This window comes from Coffea eugenioides, chromosome 4 (genome assembly GCF_003713205.1).
Source record: "Coffea eugenioides isolate CCC68of chromosome 4, Ceug_1.0, whole genome shotgun sequence".
NCBI classification, from domain to species: domain Eukaryota; kingdom Viridiplantae; phylum Streptophyta; class Magnoliopsida; order Gentianales; family Rubiaceae; genus Coffea; species Coffea eugenioides.
In genome coordinates, this window is record NC_040038.1 from 42,821,775 (window position 1) to 42,839,886 (window position 18,112).

At 37.1% G+C, this 18,112-nt stretch overlaps 1 protein-coding gene across 1 annotated transcript; it reads right to left on the reverse strand.

Moving 5' to 3' along the window:
* Nucleotides 1-620: 620 nt before the first annotated feature.
* Nucleotides 621-17,022, reverse strand: LOC113769424 (4-hydroxybenzoate geranyltransferase 2-like). The gene is made up of 7 exons (XM_027313870.1): nt 16,480-17,022; nt 15,649-15,770; nt 14,128-14,197; nt 2,675-2,824; nt 2,011-2,146; nt 1,527-1,623; nt 621-690 (listed from the first exon to the last, which is right to left on the reverse strand). Exons 1-7 carry the CDS (start codon nt 17,020-17,022, stop codon nt 621-623), a joined length of 1,188 nt encoding a protein of 395 aa, XP_027169671.1.
* Nucleotides 17,023-18,112: the final 1,090 nt, after the last annotated feature.

Genomic DNA, 18,112 nt, shown 5'->3' on the forward strand with positions numbered 1-18,112 from the left:
TCTAGGTACAAAGACGCTATGGTGCATTGTTTGAGGTTTCACCAGCCTTCTCCCTCGGACTACTGGGCACCAATTAATCATTTCCAATTCTCCCGATATTAATTAGTTTCAATTGTTATTTGCCTGCAAAATCAAATGGTGCCACAAAAAAAATTAGTGAAATTCAAAAAGCTAGCCATTGTCACTTCTGCAGTCCCAAGAGTAAGATTAAACCTTGTAAATCTCCCTTGTGCTATGGTAAATTTGTATTTTCTTTGCCCGCAAAATCAAATAGTGCATAGGAAAAATTAGTGAAATTTAAGGGCTAGACATTGTCAAATTTGCCGTGCAAAAAGTTAGATAAAACAAACCTTGTGAAAAGGAAAACCAACAGAAAAAGAAGTTCAAACCAAAAAAAAAAAAAAAACAGAGAGAGAGACACACACACACACTCAGAAAAAGTTCAACACGTTTGGAAACTATTATTTGGAAAAAAAACTCCTTATTTGTTAAATACATTTTTCAACCATCTTTTTATTGTTCATCGATCACCAAAAAATGCTATTGTAATAAAACAACAACAACAACAAAAAAAAAGCAGAGAATAAATGCAATAATGTATTTGATGGTTGTACGTACCTCTATGAGAAGAGTCTTCCACATAAGATCGCACCAAAGACAATAGCACCAAACCATATATTTGATACAAATCTGTAGAGTGCCAAGAGAATAACAAACTTAATTAACATATTATAAAGATACATTTTATTTATTTATCACATATATGTGGCAAGTGTAGACTTTTGATGGAGTGTGGCGTGTCTCTAGTCCTTGTTTCTGGAAATGATTAAGGTTCCATTTGGTTGGAAGCAATACATTTATACCAAAAAGTACTTTAGATGAAGAATCAGAGTTGTTCAAAGGATTTTGTAATTATTTCCTTGTTTATTTTTATTTCAACAATCCTAAGATCTATGATTAACATATGATAATAGGGAAATCAAATGATATACCTAAATAAACACACAAGCCTTGGTCTAATGGAATGAACGAGTGCATTGGTTAGATAATAGCATCATAGTTGAAACATTAATTGTAAAAATGCAAACAATGGTTCTATATACGATGCTATAAAATGCTAGAACAATGGTGGGGAATTTCAGTTTTTAAAACAAAATGTTCCATGCCAACGGATATTTGAGCATATGTCTTGTGCAGGAAACTTGTTGGATTCACCTTGAAGCCCTAATCCATGAGCACTACCAAGAATAGGTTAAGGATAATGAAATTAATACAACTAAATTTCCTGCCCCTCCAAAAGTACAACCTTATCCTCCTTGAACCTTAGTAAAATTAACGTTGCTGCTTATCACACAAAAACACTGTGTTGGTATGTTCTATGCAGCCGAAAGAGAGAATAATGTGTTGAAGATGTATATTCCTTTGCCTAAGAGGATGAGCCCAGTATAATTTGCTGAGGGCAATAATTACGCAAAAAACAAATAAGCAGAGAATTCGAACTTTATTTTCTTGACATAAATACTCACTTTCTGGAGCAATCAGCAGGATTTGATAAGTCAACATCCCAAATTTGCCAAGCAAGATGACCAGAAGCAGCAGCCAACAATCCATAGAATGGCCATCCTGCCACACTTGAAATTAAATAGGGAAATGGAACAGAAAAATATGAATGAAGAAAAATGGAGAATTCGAGTAATTCTATCTAATGTTGTCTTTGGGATACCATCTGTGATCTAACATCAAGGTTAGCAATTATAATATGCAGGAAATGTTTAAGGCTAGTTTTTGTATTGTACGAGTAGTTTAGGCATAAACGTTGTACACATTATTTCTTATTACTCTACACAAGTCAGAGTTACATGTGCAGTAAACTATGTGCTACCACGGTGGTCCAAAAGAAGGTCGATCCATAAATCAAAATCTCCCAAAAAACAAAAAGAAACAGGCGTCATTGAGCACGGTTATATTAAAGAATTCTCGGGTAAAGACAGAATAAGTAGAAGTAAATACCAATGTTAGCATTAAATCCGGTTAGAGCAAGACTAACAATGGATGCCGCTGCAAAACCAGAAATCCACAGTTTTGTTGAATCACCAAATAGCAAAGCTGTAGACTTGATGCCCACCTTCACATCATCTTCTTTGTCCTGCAGCAATCATTGGTACATGTTTTTTATTAGGGACCTTGTTAATCTTTTTTTTTTTTGTCCTTTTCTTAGCAGGGGAAGGATGGGATTTAAAAAGTTGGGTGGAAGGAAACAGTTTGTATTTGTTATTCAAGGGGGGGAGAAAAGGCCTAAAATCTTTGAAACATGTTACAAAGGGAAAGAAACCGGGACTAAAATCTTTCTTTGGCTTTTCTTTACCCCTGAAATTATTGGCACATAATTTTGGTGTGTACTTTTAAATCGGAAAATTGCCAAAAAGGGGATTTGGGATAAAAAATGAGGTACACTTTGACGGACAATTTGCTCTATTTTATACGTGAGGGACCAAAAAAGGATTTTTCAAAAATGTGTTTCCCCCGTTACGGAATATTAGATACCTTTCCATGAGAACACAAGTCTCCAGAATTTTATTTTGTTAGAGAAAACAGAAAAAGTTCCACGTTAAATTTATTTTTTTCATAGTTCATAAATGGATAGAATACCAAATTAGCAGAAGAATCGCTCTACCTGATGTGCATATATTGTATCAAATTCCAGAGTCCAAAAGAAGAAGGCAAGGACGAGTGGGAAGACAATAGCAGGCTCAAGACTTCCTTTAACAGCAGCCCATGAGTATGCTGCGCCCCAACTGACCGTCAGACCCAGATAGGCTTGAGGCTGCAGTAATATATTTGCATGTTGGTGATAGGGATATAATTATGCATTTTATTTGTGGTTATTTGGTCTTAATTTTGGCAGTCTAGTATACAAAGTATTGGATTTCTGCTCATAATTAGTATTTGTGTTAATTACAGGCAATTAGTGTTGAAAGTGACGAAAGGGAGACAAAATCCAGAAGACTCTTGCCTCTAAGGCGTGGCCACGCCTTAGAAGGTGGACGAAACCGAAAGACGGACCATGGTCCACGTGAACCCGAAGCACTGGATTGGAACCTTGAAACAAAAGTTGTGGGCCTCCTAACCCTTTGAAGACGACTGGCGGCTACAAAAGGCGAAAAAGACCAAAAGAAAAGGGGATTGACGTTTTGTGATTTGGGGAGATTAGCTCTAGTTTTCTTATTTTTGTTCCCTAGCCGTCAGACGTCGGGAGACCTTTTCGTTTTCGCACTTGGTCTTGGATTTTTCTTCTCTCGGCTTTTGCTTTATCATTGTGAGTGGCTTAGCGGCCGCATTGTTTTTCACTTCGTCTTGGGTTCAGCAAAAACTTCATGAAAACTATGAATTGCTTCGTCGTTATGTGGCAAGGCTGAATCTTTTATCTAGTTGAGGAATAAATCAAGGATTGGAGCACCATAACTGTGAGATCGTTTTAATTGTTTTATTTTTGATTTATATGTTCATGGGTATTTGATTATTCTCTATTTTTCCCTGAGTTATTACTGTTTAGATTTATTGGATAATTAGGCCTGTTATTCGATTGTCTAAATAATTGATAGCCAATTAGGATGTTGGCGCGTAGCCTTTAAACATCTTGATTAGTGGCAAACGAGACAACTTCACCGCCTCGCAAGCGGTCTAATTTGGATCGTGGGGATAATTAATCTAGCCTAAATAAACCCGCATGTGTGTTTGTCATCTAGAATTGGGTCTTTCTAATTCCTAATGCTGTGGCTACATTAAATCCTGTGAGCATTCCTGGGGTTGTCTAATCACAAGAGGGTAGTTTATGAGCGTCTCTTGACTACCATAAAATTAAGGAAAGATTGGTGGTTGGGTGCGTCGCTTGACCACTATAACCAGTTTATTCGTGAGTATATGAATTGTCCCTTGTATCTGTGATCAGTTGTGTGCTTCGGTGCCAAGATTAATTCCTTGACTAGGTTGTTTTAATTAATTGTTATTTGTGTAGTTTGGTTCCTGCTATCTTAATCAACTTTAAATTTCAGTTTTTATTCCTTTTTAATTAGTTGGTACTACTGCTAAAAATCCCCCCCCCCATTTTCCTGTGTGATTTGCCTACCTGTTCCCTGAGGAGACGACCCTACTCACCACTATACTCATTCAGTTTTGGTAGTAGGTCTAATATAAATTTTATTTTTGGTGGTTTGACACCCACCAAATTTTGGCGCCGTTGCCGGGGAACTGGTGTTTTAAGTGACTTATTGCACAGGCTTTAGTTTTTATTTCTATTTTTATTTTTATTTATTTTATTTTATGCCTCGATCTTCTCGTACAGGAGAATTAGAATTTGATCCAGAGATTGAGAAGACTGCAAGAAGGTTGACCAAGGAGGCAAAGTTGCGTAAGCAACAAGATTCAACGTCACCTTCAGAATCTAAGCAAGAGTTTGTTTCCAGTGATTCATCAAGTGAATCTGAAAAAGAAGAAGTGCATATTCCCCGAGTAGCAATGGCAGCCCCAAGAACTTTGAGGGAGTTGGCAACTCCTAACGTGAACCAGCAGCCATTATGCATTACATTTCCTAACACGGAAGAGGCATTTGAGCTTAAATCTGGTCTTATTCACTTACTTCCTACTTTTCGTGGTATTGCAGGTGAAGACCCACATAAACACTTGAAGGAATTTCATGTGGTGTGCTCCACAATGAAACCTCAAGGAGTCACTGAGGACCACATCAAATTGAGAGCCTTCCCTTTCTCTTTGGCGGATAAGGCTAAAGATTGGTTATTTTACCTGCCATCTGGATCCATCACTACGTGGGAAGAATTGAAAAGAAGATTCCTCGAGAAATTTTTCCCTGCCTCTAGAGCCGCCAATATAAGGAAAGAAATATGTGGAGTTAGGCAGGCAAATGGGGAAGTTCTATATGAGTACTGGGAGCGCTTTAAACAACTGTGTGCCAGCTGCCCGCATCATCAAATCCCTGATCAGCTCTTAATACAATATTTCTACGAGGGATTATCACCCATGGATAGGAGCATGTTAGATGCAGCCAGTGGCGGTGCTCTGGTTAACAAGACCACAGACGAAGCCACATTATTGATCTCCACCATGGCTGAAAATTCCCAACAATTTGGAGTGAGAGCTGAGGGAGCAATAAGAAGGGTCAATGAAGTGAATCACTCTGACTTAGAGGGTAAACTATCTGAGCTTACCTCTCTGATACGTCAAATGGCAAGGGGGCAATTACAATCTGTGAAGACTTGTGGTATCTGTGCTACTCCGGGACACATGACTGACATGTGTCCAACTCTCCAGGAGGATTCACCTGAACAAGCCAACATAGTGGGAGATTTTTCTGGACCACCTCCACGAAGGAATGATCCTTTTGCACCCACTTACAATCCTGGGTGGCGAAATCATCCTAACTTTAGCTATGCTTCAAAACCCCCTGGCTTTCAACAACATTTCCAGCCACGGCCACCAGTGCAACAACCATCCACTTCCAATTCAAACATGTCTCTTGAAGATATAGTGAAGTCACTGGCCCAAAGCACGAGTCAATTACAGCAAGAGGCTCAAAGATCTCAACAGGAGTCTCACAGATTTCAACAAGAGACTCGTGCTAGCATTAGGAATTTGGAAGTACAGATGTCTCAATTGGCAACTTCCATGAGCAACCTGGAAAATATCAATAGAGGAAAGTTACCATCTCAAGTAATTCCTAATCCCAAGGAGAATGCCAGTGCAATGCAATTACGGAGTGGCAAGGAGGTACAGTCTCCAAGGCGTGCCCACGCCAAAGAAGAAGAAGTGCCCAGGAAGGGGGAAGAGGAAGATGAGAAATAATCCTCTGAAGTCTCAAAGAAAGTTGACATTCCTCCTCCTTTTCCTGGCAGGTTTACAAGAGGCAAAAAGGAAGAATCTGAGCAAGAGATTTTGGACACCTTCAGGAAAGTGGAGATCAATATTCCTTTATTGGATGCTATTAGGCAATTGCCTAAATATGCTAAATTTTTGAAGGGCTTATGCACTAATCGCAATAAGTTGAGTCTGGATGACAAGGTGAAGGTGGGGGAGAATGTCTCAGCGATGTTTCAAAGGAAGTTGCCCCAGAAATGCAAGGATCCAGGTATGTTTACTATAACATGCATAATTGGCAATCAAAGAATTGAAAAAAGCATGCTTGACTTAGGTGCTTCAATAAATGTCATGCCTCTCTCAATTTTTAAAGTTTTGAATTTAGGACCACTCAAAGAAACTAGGGTAATCATTCAACTAGCTGATAGGTCGAATGTCTACCCTGAGGGCCTAGTTGAAGATGTTCTAGTAAAGGTCAATGAATTCATTTTTCCTGTGGATTTTTACATTGTTGATATGAATGATGCATACTCTACTGATTCAGCAGTGATTCTTTTGGGTAGACCCTTCATGAGTACAGCAAGGACTAAAATAGATGTACATGAAGGGACTTTATCTGTGGAATTTGATGGAGAGAAGGTCACTTTTAATATTTTTGATGCAATGAAGCATCCTGAGGATACTGAGTCTGTAAATTTTGTTGGCATGACTAACACTATTGTGCAAGAGAATTTTGAACAGAATTTCATGGGGGACAAGTTGGACTTTGTCTTGCAACAAGGCAAGACCAATTTGGAAGTGGACGACATGGAGGAGGAGGAAGTCAAAGAAGCTATCATGTCCTTACATTCACTACATCCGCTTCCAGGCAGGTTTGAAAATTCTTTTCTACCATTACCCACTTCTAATGAAAGGATTCTACCTTCTGTTCAACAGGCACCTAATGTGGAATTGAAGGAACTGCCCCAGCATTTGAAATATGCTTACTTGGGAGATAACAAGACTTTGCCTGTAATCATTGCCAATGATTTAACTGCGTTGCAAGAAGAGAGGCTCTTACGGGTCTTACGGGAATTTAAACCAGCAATTGGATGGACGTTAGCAGACATCAAAGGCATCAATCCATCCATTTGCATGCATCACATCCTTTTGGAGTCGGACGTAAAACCCGTGAGAGAGCATCAACGCAAGCTCAATCCTGCAATGAAGGAGGTGGTGATGAAGGAGATTCTCAAGCTCTTAGAATTAGGAATTATTTTTCCTATTTCTGACAGCCAGTGGGTGAGTCCAGTCCATGTTGTTCCCAAGAAAACTGGAATCACGTTGGTGAAAAATGAAAAGAATGAGTTAGTGCCAATGAGATTGCAAAATGGGTGGAGAATGTGCATTGACTTTAGGAAGTTAAATGCTGCAACTCGGAAAGACCATTTTCCACTCCCATTTATTGATGAAATGCTTGAGAGGTTGGCAGGTAAGTGTTTCTTTTGCTTTTTAGATGGTTACTCTGGATATTATCAAATTATTGTTGCTCAAGAGGACCAACATAAAACTACTTTTACCTGCCCTTTTGGAACTTTTGCATATCGCCGTATGCCTTTTGGTTTGTGTAATGCTCCTGGAACATTTCAAAGATGCATGATGAGTATTTTCTCTGATATGATTGATAATTGCATTGAAATTTTCATGGATGATTTTACAGTATACGGTGATTCTTTTGATCAGTGCCTAGACCATTTAACAAAGATTTTGAAAAGATGCATTGAAACAAACTTGGTTCTTAATTATGAAAAATGTCATTTCATGGTTAAGGAAGGCATAGTTTTGGGCCATGTTGTTTCATCAAGGGGTATTGAGGTAGATAAGGCTAAAATTGATTTGATCACTAGTCTACCTTACCCTACTAATGTCAAGGATATTCGTAGTTTTCTAGGCCATGCAGGTTTTTACAGGCGTTTCATAAAAGATTTTTCAAAAATTGCTCAACTATTGTCTCGCCTGCTTCAAAAGGAGGTGCCATTCATCTTTGGAGATGATTGCAAATTGTCCTTTGACACACTCAAGGGTATGTTGACCACGGCACCAATCATCCAACCCCCAGATTGGAAGCTATCCTTTGAGCTCATGTGTGACGCCAGTCAGTATGCCGTAGGAGCTGTGCTTGGACAGCGGAGTGGGAAGTGTAGTCACGTGATATACTATGCGTCAAAAACATTGACACCAGCTCAATGCAACTACACCACCACGGAGAAGGAGCTTCTAGCCATTGTTTTCGCTTTTGAGAAATTTAGATCATATCTATTGGGGTCAAAAGTAACGGTTTACTCTGATCATGCAGCTTTGAAGTATCTCTTGTCAAAAAGGGAGTCCAAGCCAAGACTCATTCGTTGGGTGCTCTTGCTGCAAGAATTTGACTGGGAGATCAAGGATCGGAAAGGGGTGGATAATTCAGTAGCTGACCATTTGAGTAGGTTGATAAGAGAAGAGGAAGCAGTTCCCATATCTGAGGTATTTCCTGATGAACATCTCTTCTATCTCAAAGGTAAGGAACCTTGGTATGCAGATATTGTGAACTTTTTGGTCAGTCATAAATTCCCTATTGGCATGAGTAAGAGTAAGAGAGATAAGATAGTCCATGATTCTCGATACTATATTTGGGACGAGCCATATCTGTGGAAAATAGGCTCTGATCAAATTATTCGTAGATGTGTACCTGAAAGTGAAACTCCTTCTATCCTTGCTCATTGTCATAATTATGCATGTGGTGGCCATTTTGGACCTAAGAGAACTACTAGAAAAATCCTTGATTGTGGCTTTTATTGGGAAACATTGTTTCGGGATGCTTATACATTTTGTAAAAGTTGTGACAAATGTCAAAAATTTGGAAGTTTGTCTCATAGGGATGAAATGCCTCAAGTGCCTATGTTATTTTGTGAAGTGTTTGATGTTTGGGGTATGGACTTTATGGGACCTTTTTCTAGCTCTTTTGAATTTTTGTATATTCTGTTAGCAGTTGACTATGTATCGAAATGGGTAGAAGCAAAGGCTACCCGGACTAATGATTCTCAAGTTGTTGTAGGATTTCTCAAATCCCACATTTTTAGTAGGTTCGGGGTGCCGAGAGCCATCATCAGTGATCAAGGTACCCATTTCTGCAATCGCACCATTGCAGCTCTCATGAGAAAATATGGAGTGCACCATCGTGTGAGTACAACATATCATCCTCAGACCAATGGGCAAGCTGAAGTCTCTAATTGAGAGATCAAGAGCATATTGGAGAAAACGGTTAACCCCAACCGTAAGGATTGGAGCTTGCGATTGGATGATGCTTTGTGGGCATATCGAACGGCGTATAAAACGCCCATTGGAATGTCCCCATATAGGTTGGTGTTTGGTAAGATGTGTCATTTACCTGTGGCTATTGAGCATCGTGCATTCTGGGCAGTCAAGCAATGCAATTTGCATGCGGATAGAGATGGCAAAGAGAGAAAGCTCCAACTCCAGGAGTTGGAGGAAATTCGTCTTGAAGCATATGACAATGCACGTTTGTACAAAGAGCGTACCAAGCAGTTTCATGACCGCCTATTGCGTGCGAAACACTTTTCTCCAGGACAAAAGGTACTCTTGTTCAATTCACGGTTGAAATTCATGCCAGGTAAGTTAAAATCTCGTTGGATTGGACCATATGTGGTAGCCAATGTTTTTCCCAATGGTGTGGTTGAAATCCAGAGTTTAGAGACTAATAAGAGTTTTACAGTTAATGGTCATCGTTTAAAACCGTTTGTTCATGTTTCAGACATTGGTACTGTGGAAGAGGTACACTTGATAGATCATATCTATGCCTAATTGCTCACTGAGGAGTCGTCTAGCCAAAGACGTTAAAGAAAGGCGCTTCTTGGGAGGCAACCCAAGGCCTCCATTTTTTGTTATAGTCCTCTTTCATTTTTCGTTGATTTTTGGTTGTTTTGTTTCATTGCCAGTGTTTTTGGTGTTGGGCAGGAGACTTGGATTTACAAGGCATGCCCACGCCCTATAAGTGATGCTGTTGAACATCGTAGAAATGCTTGGGCAGAAGACTCTGCCTTATAAGGCGTGGTCACGCCTTACAGCAACTCTAGTAAACTCTGGGGACATAGGCTTGGATTGAAGACTTCCGCTTCCATCTGAAGCAACGCTACACCACACTACCATCAGAGGCTCCACGCTGCCAGTCCCTGACACCTCCCCTACCATGGTGTTTTGCTGCAGTTTTTTATTCATTCAGGGAAGTTTTTTGCTCTCTTCACTTGACTTCAACTTTTCGTTCTTACATTGAGGACAATGTAGACTTTAGGTGTGGGGGGAGTAGTCTAGCTTTTCCTTCTTACTGCTTTCCCTTTTGCAAAAAAATAAAAAAATAAAAAAAAAAACTTTACCATGCCTTTTGGATTTTTATGGTTAGCCCTGATAAGCAATGGCTAAATTTTCAAATTTAACTATTGTTACGGTTTTAGATGATAATATGTTAAGTATGATATGATAACATTTTAGGATGTCTCTCTGGTAAATATTTGAGATTTTGTGACTCTTGCAATTTCTTTTGGTTAACTTTTCTAGGCATTGTAAATATTTTTCTGACATTTTTGTGTGAACTGGTTCAACTATTAATCTTAGTTCTCCATGTTAAGGAAATGAAGCAGGCTTGCATGGTTTTAATTTTACTTGGGTGTTTATTTGTGAATAACATTCGGCTATACTCCGCTGGTTATCATTGACTAGTAACCGGGGGTCTTCACCTAAAGTGTCGATTTTCGCGTCAAAAAGCAGCGATAACTATGAGTATATGGTCTTTAAGCGGTTAAAGTTGAGTAACCGGGCTCCTTCATTGGAGAGATGTCGGAGTTCGCGTCAAAAGACTTGAATGGCTCAAGACTTAGCACTTCCTTCAAGAAAAAGAAAAAAAAAAGGAAAAAGAAACAAAAAAAAATGAAAATGATGAAAAAGAAAAAAAAAGAAAGGAAAAGTATACGAGCATGAAAGTATGTGAATAATTATATTGCCTGCGGATCCATGAGTCTTTATGTTGAGATTTTGCTTAATAGTTAGACCAGTTATTAAAGAATGTTGGTTGGATATTTTCTATTCTTAGATTAGTTAGTCGGGATTTGAAAGAATCATTGGTTTTAAAAGCTAGTTGGAGAGTTATCTCGTAAAATTTGTCATTAGTACTTGACAGTTATCTAAATCATACATTGGCAATAGTTGCTTTGATTAATAGCCATTGTTTTGAATCCAACTGTTGCAAAAATGTTTGCTCGCTGGGTTGTGTATTTAAAGTTTGAAATGCCTGAGGACAAGCATTGTCTTGGTGTGGGGGAATTTGATAGGAATATAATTATGCACTTTATTTGTGGGTGTTTGGTCTTAATTTTGGCAGTTTAGTATGCAAAGTATTGGATTTCTGTTCATAATTAGTATTTGTGTTAATTACAGGCAATTAGTGTTGAAAGTGACAAAAGGGAGGCAAAATCCAGAAGACTCTTGCTTCTAAGGCGTGCCCACGCTAGACAATGCAGAGTTGCATGAAAAAGCCGGATTGCGGGTCCTATTCCTGGGGCCACCGCCTTTCCTTGGAGCCATACTTTAAAACTTACGTGGGATTAGGAAATAGAATGGGAAGAGGACTTTTTGGCAACACTTCAATAAGGGAAATAAGAAGAAGAACTTGGGAATTCTTTTCCAACAAAAATCCCACTTGGGAAAGCACGTGGGTGGCGGCGCAAGAATAAAAGAAGAAAACAGCAACAGACTAGGGATCATCTTCGTCTTGGACTTTTCTTCTCTCGGCTTTTGCTTTATCATTGTTAGTCGCTTAGCGGCCGCATTGTTTTTCACTTCGTCTTGGGTTCAGCAAAAACTTCATGAAAACTATGAATTGCTTCGTCGTTATGTGGCAAGGCTGAATCTTTTATCTAGTTGAGGAATAAATCAAGGATTGGAGCACCATAACTGTGAGATCGTTTTAATTGTTTTATTTTTGATTTATATGTTCATGGGTATTTGATTATTCTCTATTTTTCCCTGAGTTATTACTGTTTAGATTTATTGGATAATTAGGCCTGTTATTCGATTGTCTAAATAATTGATAGCCAATTAGGATGTTGGCGCGTAGCCTTTAAACATCTTGATTAGTGGCAAACGAGACAACTTCACCGCCTCGCAAGCGGTCTAATTTGGATCGTGGGGATAATTAATCTAGCCTAAATAAACCCGCATGTGTGTTTGTCATCTAGAATTGGGTCTTTCTAATTCCTAATGCTGTGGCTACATTAAATCCTGTGAGCATTCCTGGGGTTGTCTAATCACAAGAGGGTAGTTTATGAGCGTCTCTTGACTACCATAAAATTAAGGAAAGATTGGTGGTTGGGTGCGTCGCTTGACCACTATAACCAGTTTATTCGTGAGTATATGAATTGTCCTTTGTATCTGTGATCAGTTGTGTGCTTCGGTGCCAAGATTAATTCCTTGACTAGGTTGTTTTAATTAATTGTTATTTGTGTAGTTTGGTTCCTGCTATCTTAATCAACTTTAAATTTCAGTTTTTATTCCTTTTTAATTAGTTGGTACTACTGCTAAAAATCCCCCCCATTTTCCTGTGTGATTTGCCTACCTGTTCCCTGAGGAGACGACCCTACTCACCACTATACTCATTCAGTTTTGATAGTAAGTCTAATATAAATTTTATTTTTGGTGGTTTGACACCCACCAGTTGGAAATGAGGCTAAGTATGAATTAGATTTGCATGTTGGAATTAAGGCTAAGTATGAAAAAAGTTCATCGGGATGAGGTTAGAAAGTCATGGGAATAGTATCTGATAAAGAGTTAATTACAAGATGCCCCAATGAAGGTTGGACTTACTTGCACTTTGCCCTCCTAAATCCGAATAATATGCACTTTCCACCTAGATGAATATTTCATTTTGACTGTTAAAAGTTTTGGACAATCCTACCCTTCAAATAACCTCAAATTCTTTTGCTTCCATAAATATTAAGAGCCTTTTTATTTTTATTAATTATTTATATATTTTTTCTATTTTTAGGTATCAAAAATTTTCCTCTCTTTTATAGGACAAATATTTTATTTTTTTTTTCAATTTTTATGTATATATTAACTATTTTTTCTCATCCAAATTTTTTCCTAAAATTTATATTGTCACTATTTGAATTTTATCAATTCTTTATTTAGATATGAAATTTTTTACTTATCAAATTTTGGTCTTTTCTCTCAATACCACAAGTCTTTTCATTTTTTATTTATTTGGATATTAAGTTTTTCTCTCCTAAAAATTTTCCTTCCTTGTAGACTGAGTACTTTTAATTTTCATGAATTTCATTTACATAGGAAAATTCTCTCATCAATTTTTTTTCCTCATAGTTTTACTATGAGTATGTTTAATTTTCGTAACTTTTATTAAGATATTAAAATTTTCTCTTATCAAATTGTTTTCTTCCTTTCAAACTATAAGTGTTTGTATTTTTCATTATCTTTATTTACATATTAATCTTTTACTTGCATTTTGTACCTAATTCTTTTTTTTACAAAGTTTTTCACTCGGAAAGTTCTTTCCATCCTTTATATATAGAAGTCTTTTCATTTTTCTTGAACATTACATATATATTAGGTTTGTCAATTGTCAATATATTTCTCATTCATTTTCTACTTTAAGTCTTTTCAATTTTCATAATTTTATTTTTATTTCATCTATCTATGCTACTATATGTCTTTCATTCATCATGCAATTAGGATTGTCAATGGCATGGGGTTGACTCAAGTTCAGCCTGTTTGACCCGAATTGAGCTTTATGTATTGTTAGGATGAACAAAGTTTGGACCTAAATATTAGACTTAATTTAATTGTGAACTGAGTTTGGATTTTAGTAGGCTCTAGGCCAGGGTAATTATTTATATAAATATGTGTTTTATATACAAATTAATGTGAAAAATTTAATAGTTGTATACTATAATGTACACAAATTATATGTGAACTATCACATATAACTAGAATTTAAGATAATAAAAGTGTACTTGATTACAAGGCAGCAATATTTTGATTAGTGCGCAAAATATACCATGTAAACGAACAGTTATGTTTAAGATGTTCATGCATTTTGAGATCAAGGTTATTTTGGACATACTACAAAGAATGTGTGTGTGTGTGTGTGTATAACATTTTTATTTATTAAGTGTGCAAAAGTGTAGGAGCCATAGATTATAGATATAATACCCAATATGTTATTCTCTTCATGAGCGGGTAAGTAAAGATCCACGGCAAAGATGAAACCCATAATAGACGGCTGCATATAAATAAAAGAGACAAATTTAAAACTAAAATTTGAAGATGCATCACCAAACTGAAAATAAATAAATGAAGGAAAAAATGACTTAAATACTTAGAGCAGCATCGTGTACAATTAGATTTAGTATTTTAGCAACAACAAACTAAAATTCTGACTTATGAAATACTAAATTTGGAAAAGGATATAATTATTAACTCAATAAGGTTCAGACACATTCCATTTGCTATGGAGAATTCATGACAGCTCAGATGAACGCAAGGTATATGTTGAGTGAACACTTGGCAAAGCAAAGCACTCCTACTCTTTGCTGTTTTTCTGTTTGTAACAGTACTTAGCTTTTGAGTTGAATGCTATGAGGTGATTTTCCACTCCTTCGAATGCCTAAAAGCCTCCATATTTTTTGATTTGAAGTTTTTGAGCTATTTGGTGTCTATCACAAACCTTCAAAGTCCTCTCTCTTTCAGCGTCAGCCAATCTTATTTTCATTCATTGAATCTTTAGAGCTTCGGTTGTAAATTCACATTATTGACTATGATTGTACATCCACATTTCCAGAGTTCTATCATTTTCTTATATTCAACCAAACAATGTGCGAAAGTGAGGCTTGTGAGAGTGTAAAACCTTGACTCAAGTGAAGTTGGCTAATTTGACATAGAGTTTTGGATTAATTATATTTACCTCCACTAACATACAGTCAAATTACAAAGTTTAGCTTGTGGTTTTACCAAATTACAGTTAAATCTCTTGAATGGCAAAATGTTTATCAAATGCCTTGCTAATGTTAATTTGTGTTAGAAGCATTAATGTTTTTATCAAGAAAATATGTGGATAATAAATCATAAAGTCTAGCTAATTTTTTTTTTTTTTGGTCTCATACTGAATTATAGATTTGAATGTAACAGATGATTATTGTGTGGAGGAAGTGATCTAGGAGAGTGCATTAGCGATCGAAATTAGCAGTAAACAGGAAAAGAGAAAGAAAATGAGGTTTTTTTTAAAAAAAAAAATTCTCTTTTTATATATCATTCCTCAATAGTTAGCAACTGATTGTTTTCTTTTCATTCGGTTGTCATATTTTCTTGTATGACATTAAGGGCTTTTCTTATAGATAGTTGTCTATTCAAAAGGTTTAAATTGAATTCTGGTCAAATTACACGGTCCTTTTTGTAATTTTTACAAATCTTAAAGGGTGGTAAATTAATATGTTTTTTCAGAGGATAGTTTCATCATTTTACTACTCCTGTTAGGTCAATTTGGATGCCATCACTCTAATTTCGTCAGATAGGGATAATTTAGTCAGACTTTAGAGGAGGTAAATGTAATAAATCCTAAAGAGTTAAGTTTGGGACGAACTCAAAATTGCAATTTTGGTGTGGAACGAAGGTAGGTAGTAAGGGACACAAATTAATGTGATTAGGATAGGAGAGCAAGGTAAAGGTGGCACAAACCTTAGTTTGTTTACTGCGAAAAGAACACCATAACCGAGTAGCAATTGAATGGCAAGGAAAAGAAGTGCTTGAAATCCCGCTATTGCGCCGGAGGCAAGCGGCCTTCCCTTGGTTCGCTCAACCTAGTGGAATAATACTGTCAGTCTATATAAGATTTACTTTAAAATTTATCTTGACCATGATACAATTTGTATATCTATGCAGCTAACATTTGAACATTTAGAGTGCGATATTAATTTTGGCCTTTTGTCAGTCTAGCAGTTAAAGCTCATTTGCTTTGTCAAATCTAAAGGGGTTTTTTCTTTATTAATCCATAAAAGATAGATTAAGACCTCAAAAAAGAATAACAAGGAAAAAGCTAACAACCGCAATTTTTTCTTACCCATGCTTATTATCCCAAATATTACGTTAAGAAAAAGTAATAATAAATAAATGAACTGTACATTATCGGCACTCTATATTTATTAATGACAATTCCTTTATCTTTTACAGATCCCAATCTTAACTCCCCATGTAATTGGAGTGTCATGTAGGGCACATGATTAGAAACGTCAATTTTGAATTGGAAAAAAAAAAGAAGAAAGAAAGCTTGAAAGAAATTTTCAATTGAATGACTTTGATCAGATCTAGACGAGCTGAAGTGCACAGATTTCAAATATAAATTGTGATTTGTGAAAATAAGAGATCTTGAATTAGAATCCTTCTACTTATGCTAAAAGAAAATACCTGTGTCCCTTGATCCGTTTAAGAACGTCAATATTACACATATCCCAACCCCCAAAAAAAAAAGAAAAAAAAAAGACAAATAATCAAATGAAAAGAAATCATCACCTGCGAATCGAAATCCTTATCAAAGTAATCGTTGATGGTGCATGCAATATTTCTTGACATGAAAGAGACGAAGAAAAAAAATGCTAACATCTTCAGATCAGGAAGCGTGCCGGCATTCGCCGTGAATGCAAGCGACCAAATACATGGCCATGCAAATAAAAACGTCCCAACTGGCTTGTCCAAGCGGACTAGGTGGGCGTAAGGCCGAGCTTGTTCAGGAAAAATTGCTTCAATCCAAGGAGGAACGGGTTGTCCTCCTTCGCCTCGCTCTAAGGACTTTGCTGAGGCTGAAAAATGTGGATCTCGGATAGGTAAGTGGCAGCAGCCTCTGCCAAGGAATTTGATATGTTCAACCGAAGAACGGCGGAAGCTGGCTGAGCTATTTTCCAGTATTGTGCAAGGGCTGATTTTGGAGTTTGATTTGACTGGTTTCAGGAAGGATTTGGGGAGATCAGCTAAGGAGGGGCGACGTTGATGGTTCAAGCTGGAGATGAAATGAACACTACTGTGAGAGGAAGCCATAAGCTTGGAAGCTTGGGCCATTTTCTTCCGGTTTGGAGTCGAGCTTGTCTTGTGACTGCTTACCATATGTATATATACTCCCATCAAATCTTACCTTACCAATCCTAAGAGAATAAAAGAGGGAATGGAGTTAGGAACAGTACTTTCGTCCCCTATCAACACCATTAGTGTGTGGATTGTTTGGTCATTTCGTCCCCTAATGGGTTGCACGTATTTCTGGCTGCAATACGTTGATTTTTTTTCCTGACCATGCTACCCTTGGATTTCACTTTTACCCTCGATGGAGTAATCTGTGTTTTCAAACTCGGACCGGACCGGCCGGTCTGACCGGGAACCGGCCAAGTGTCCGGTCCGAGTTGGTCATCAGAACCGGGAGATTTAAAACCCGGTCAACTCCGGTCAAAAATCGGGTTTGACCGGTACAGAACTGGAAAAACCGGTCCAACAGGAGATTTTGTAAAAAAAGTTCAAACTTTTTTAATATTATGTTTTGACCCCCTAAATTGTGAAAACTTATTAATATACTCAAATATTTCATACTTTATAAATATTGTCCTAAAATTTGATGTTATTTTTCAATTAAATCCATAATTTTAATTCTAAACTTGTTAATGTTTATTAAATAATATAAATTGTTACTTGATTGTTCTAATTTCTTTGTATTTTCTTGTTAAATATATTTGAAACATCAAATATATATAAATATACCTTTATTAATATCAATATGTTATTGGATATTTTATACTCCCTCCGTCCCATTGATAGTGTCATACTTTCCTTTTTGGTCTGTCCCAAAATTAATGTCACTTACCACAATTGGCAATAAAAACTTTCCCCCATTTCCATCTCATGCCCTTAAATATACCAGATTCTTTTAAGATTTTGATGGGCCCCAAAAAATTACAAGGATTGCACTTGATATGCGTGAGTTTCACAGCAAATGGAAACAATGGTCGTGCAAAGAACATTCCAAAAAAGCGGCTGAGACATTGTTTGAAACATGGGTCCCACAGGTCTGTCACCACTCCATTATCATTCTAATAGTCAATAAGTTACGCTGCTCCATAGAAACCGGATAGGGGCATTGCTGGAAGTTACACCAAAATCGTTT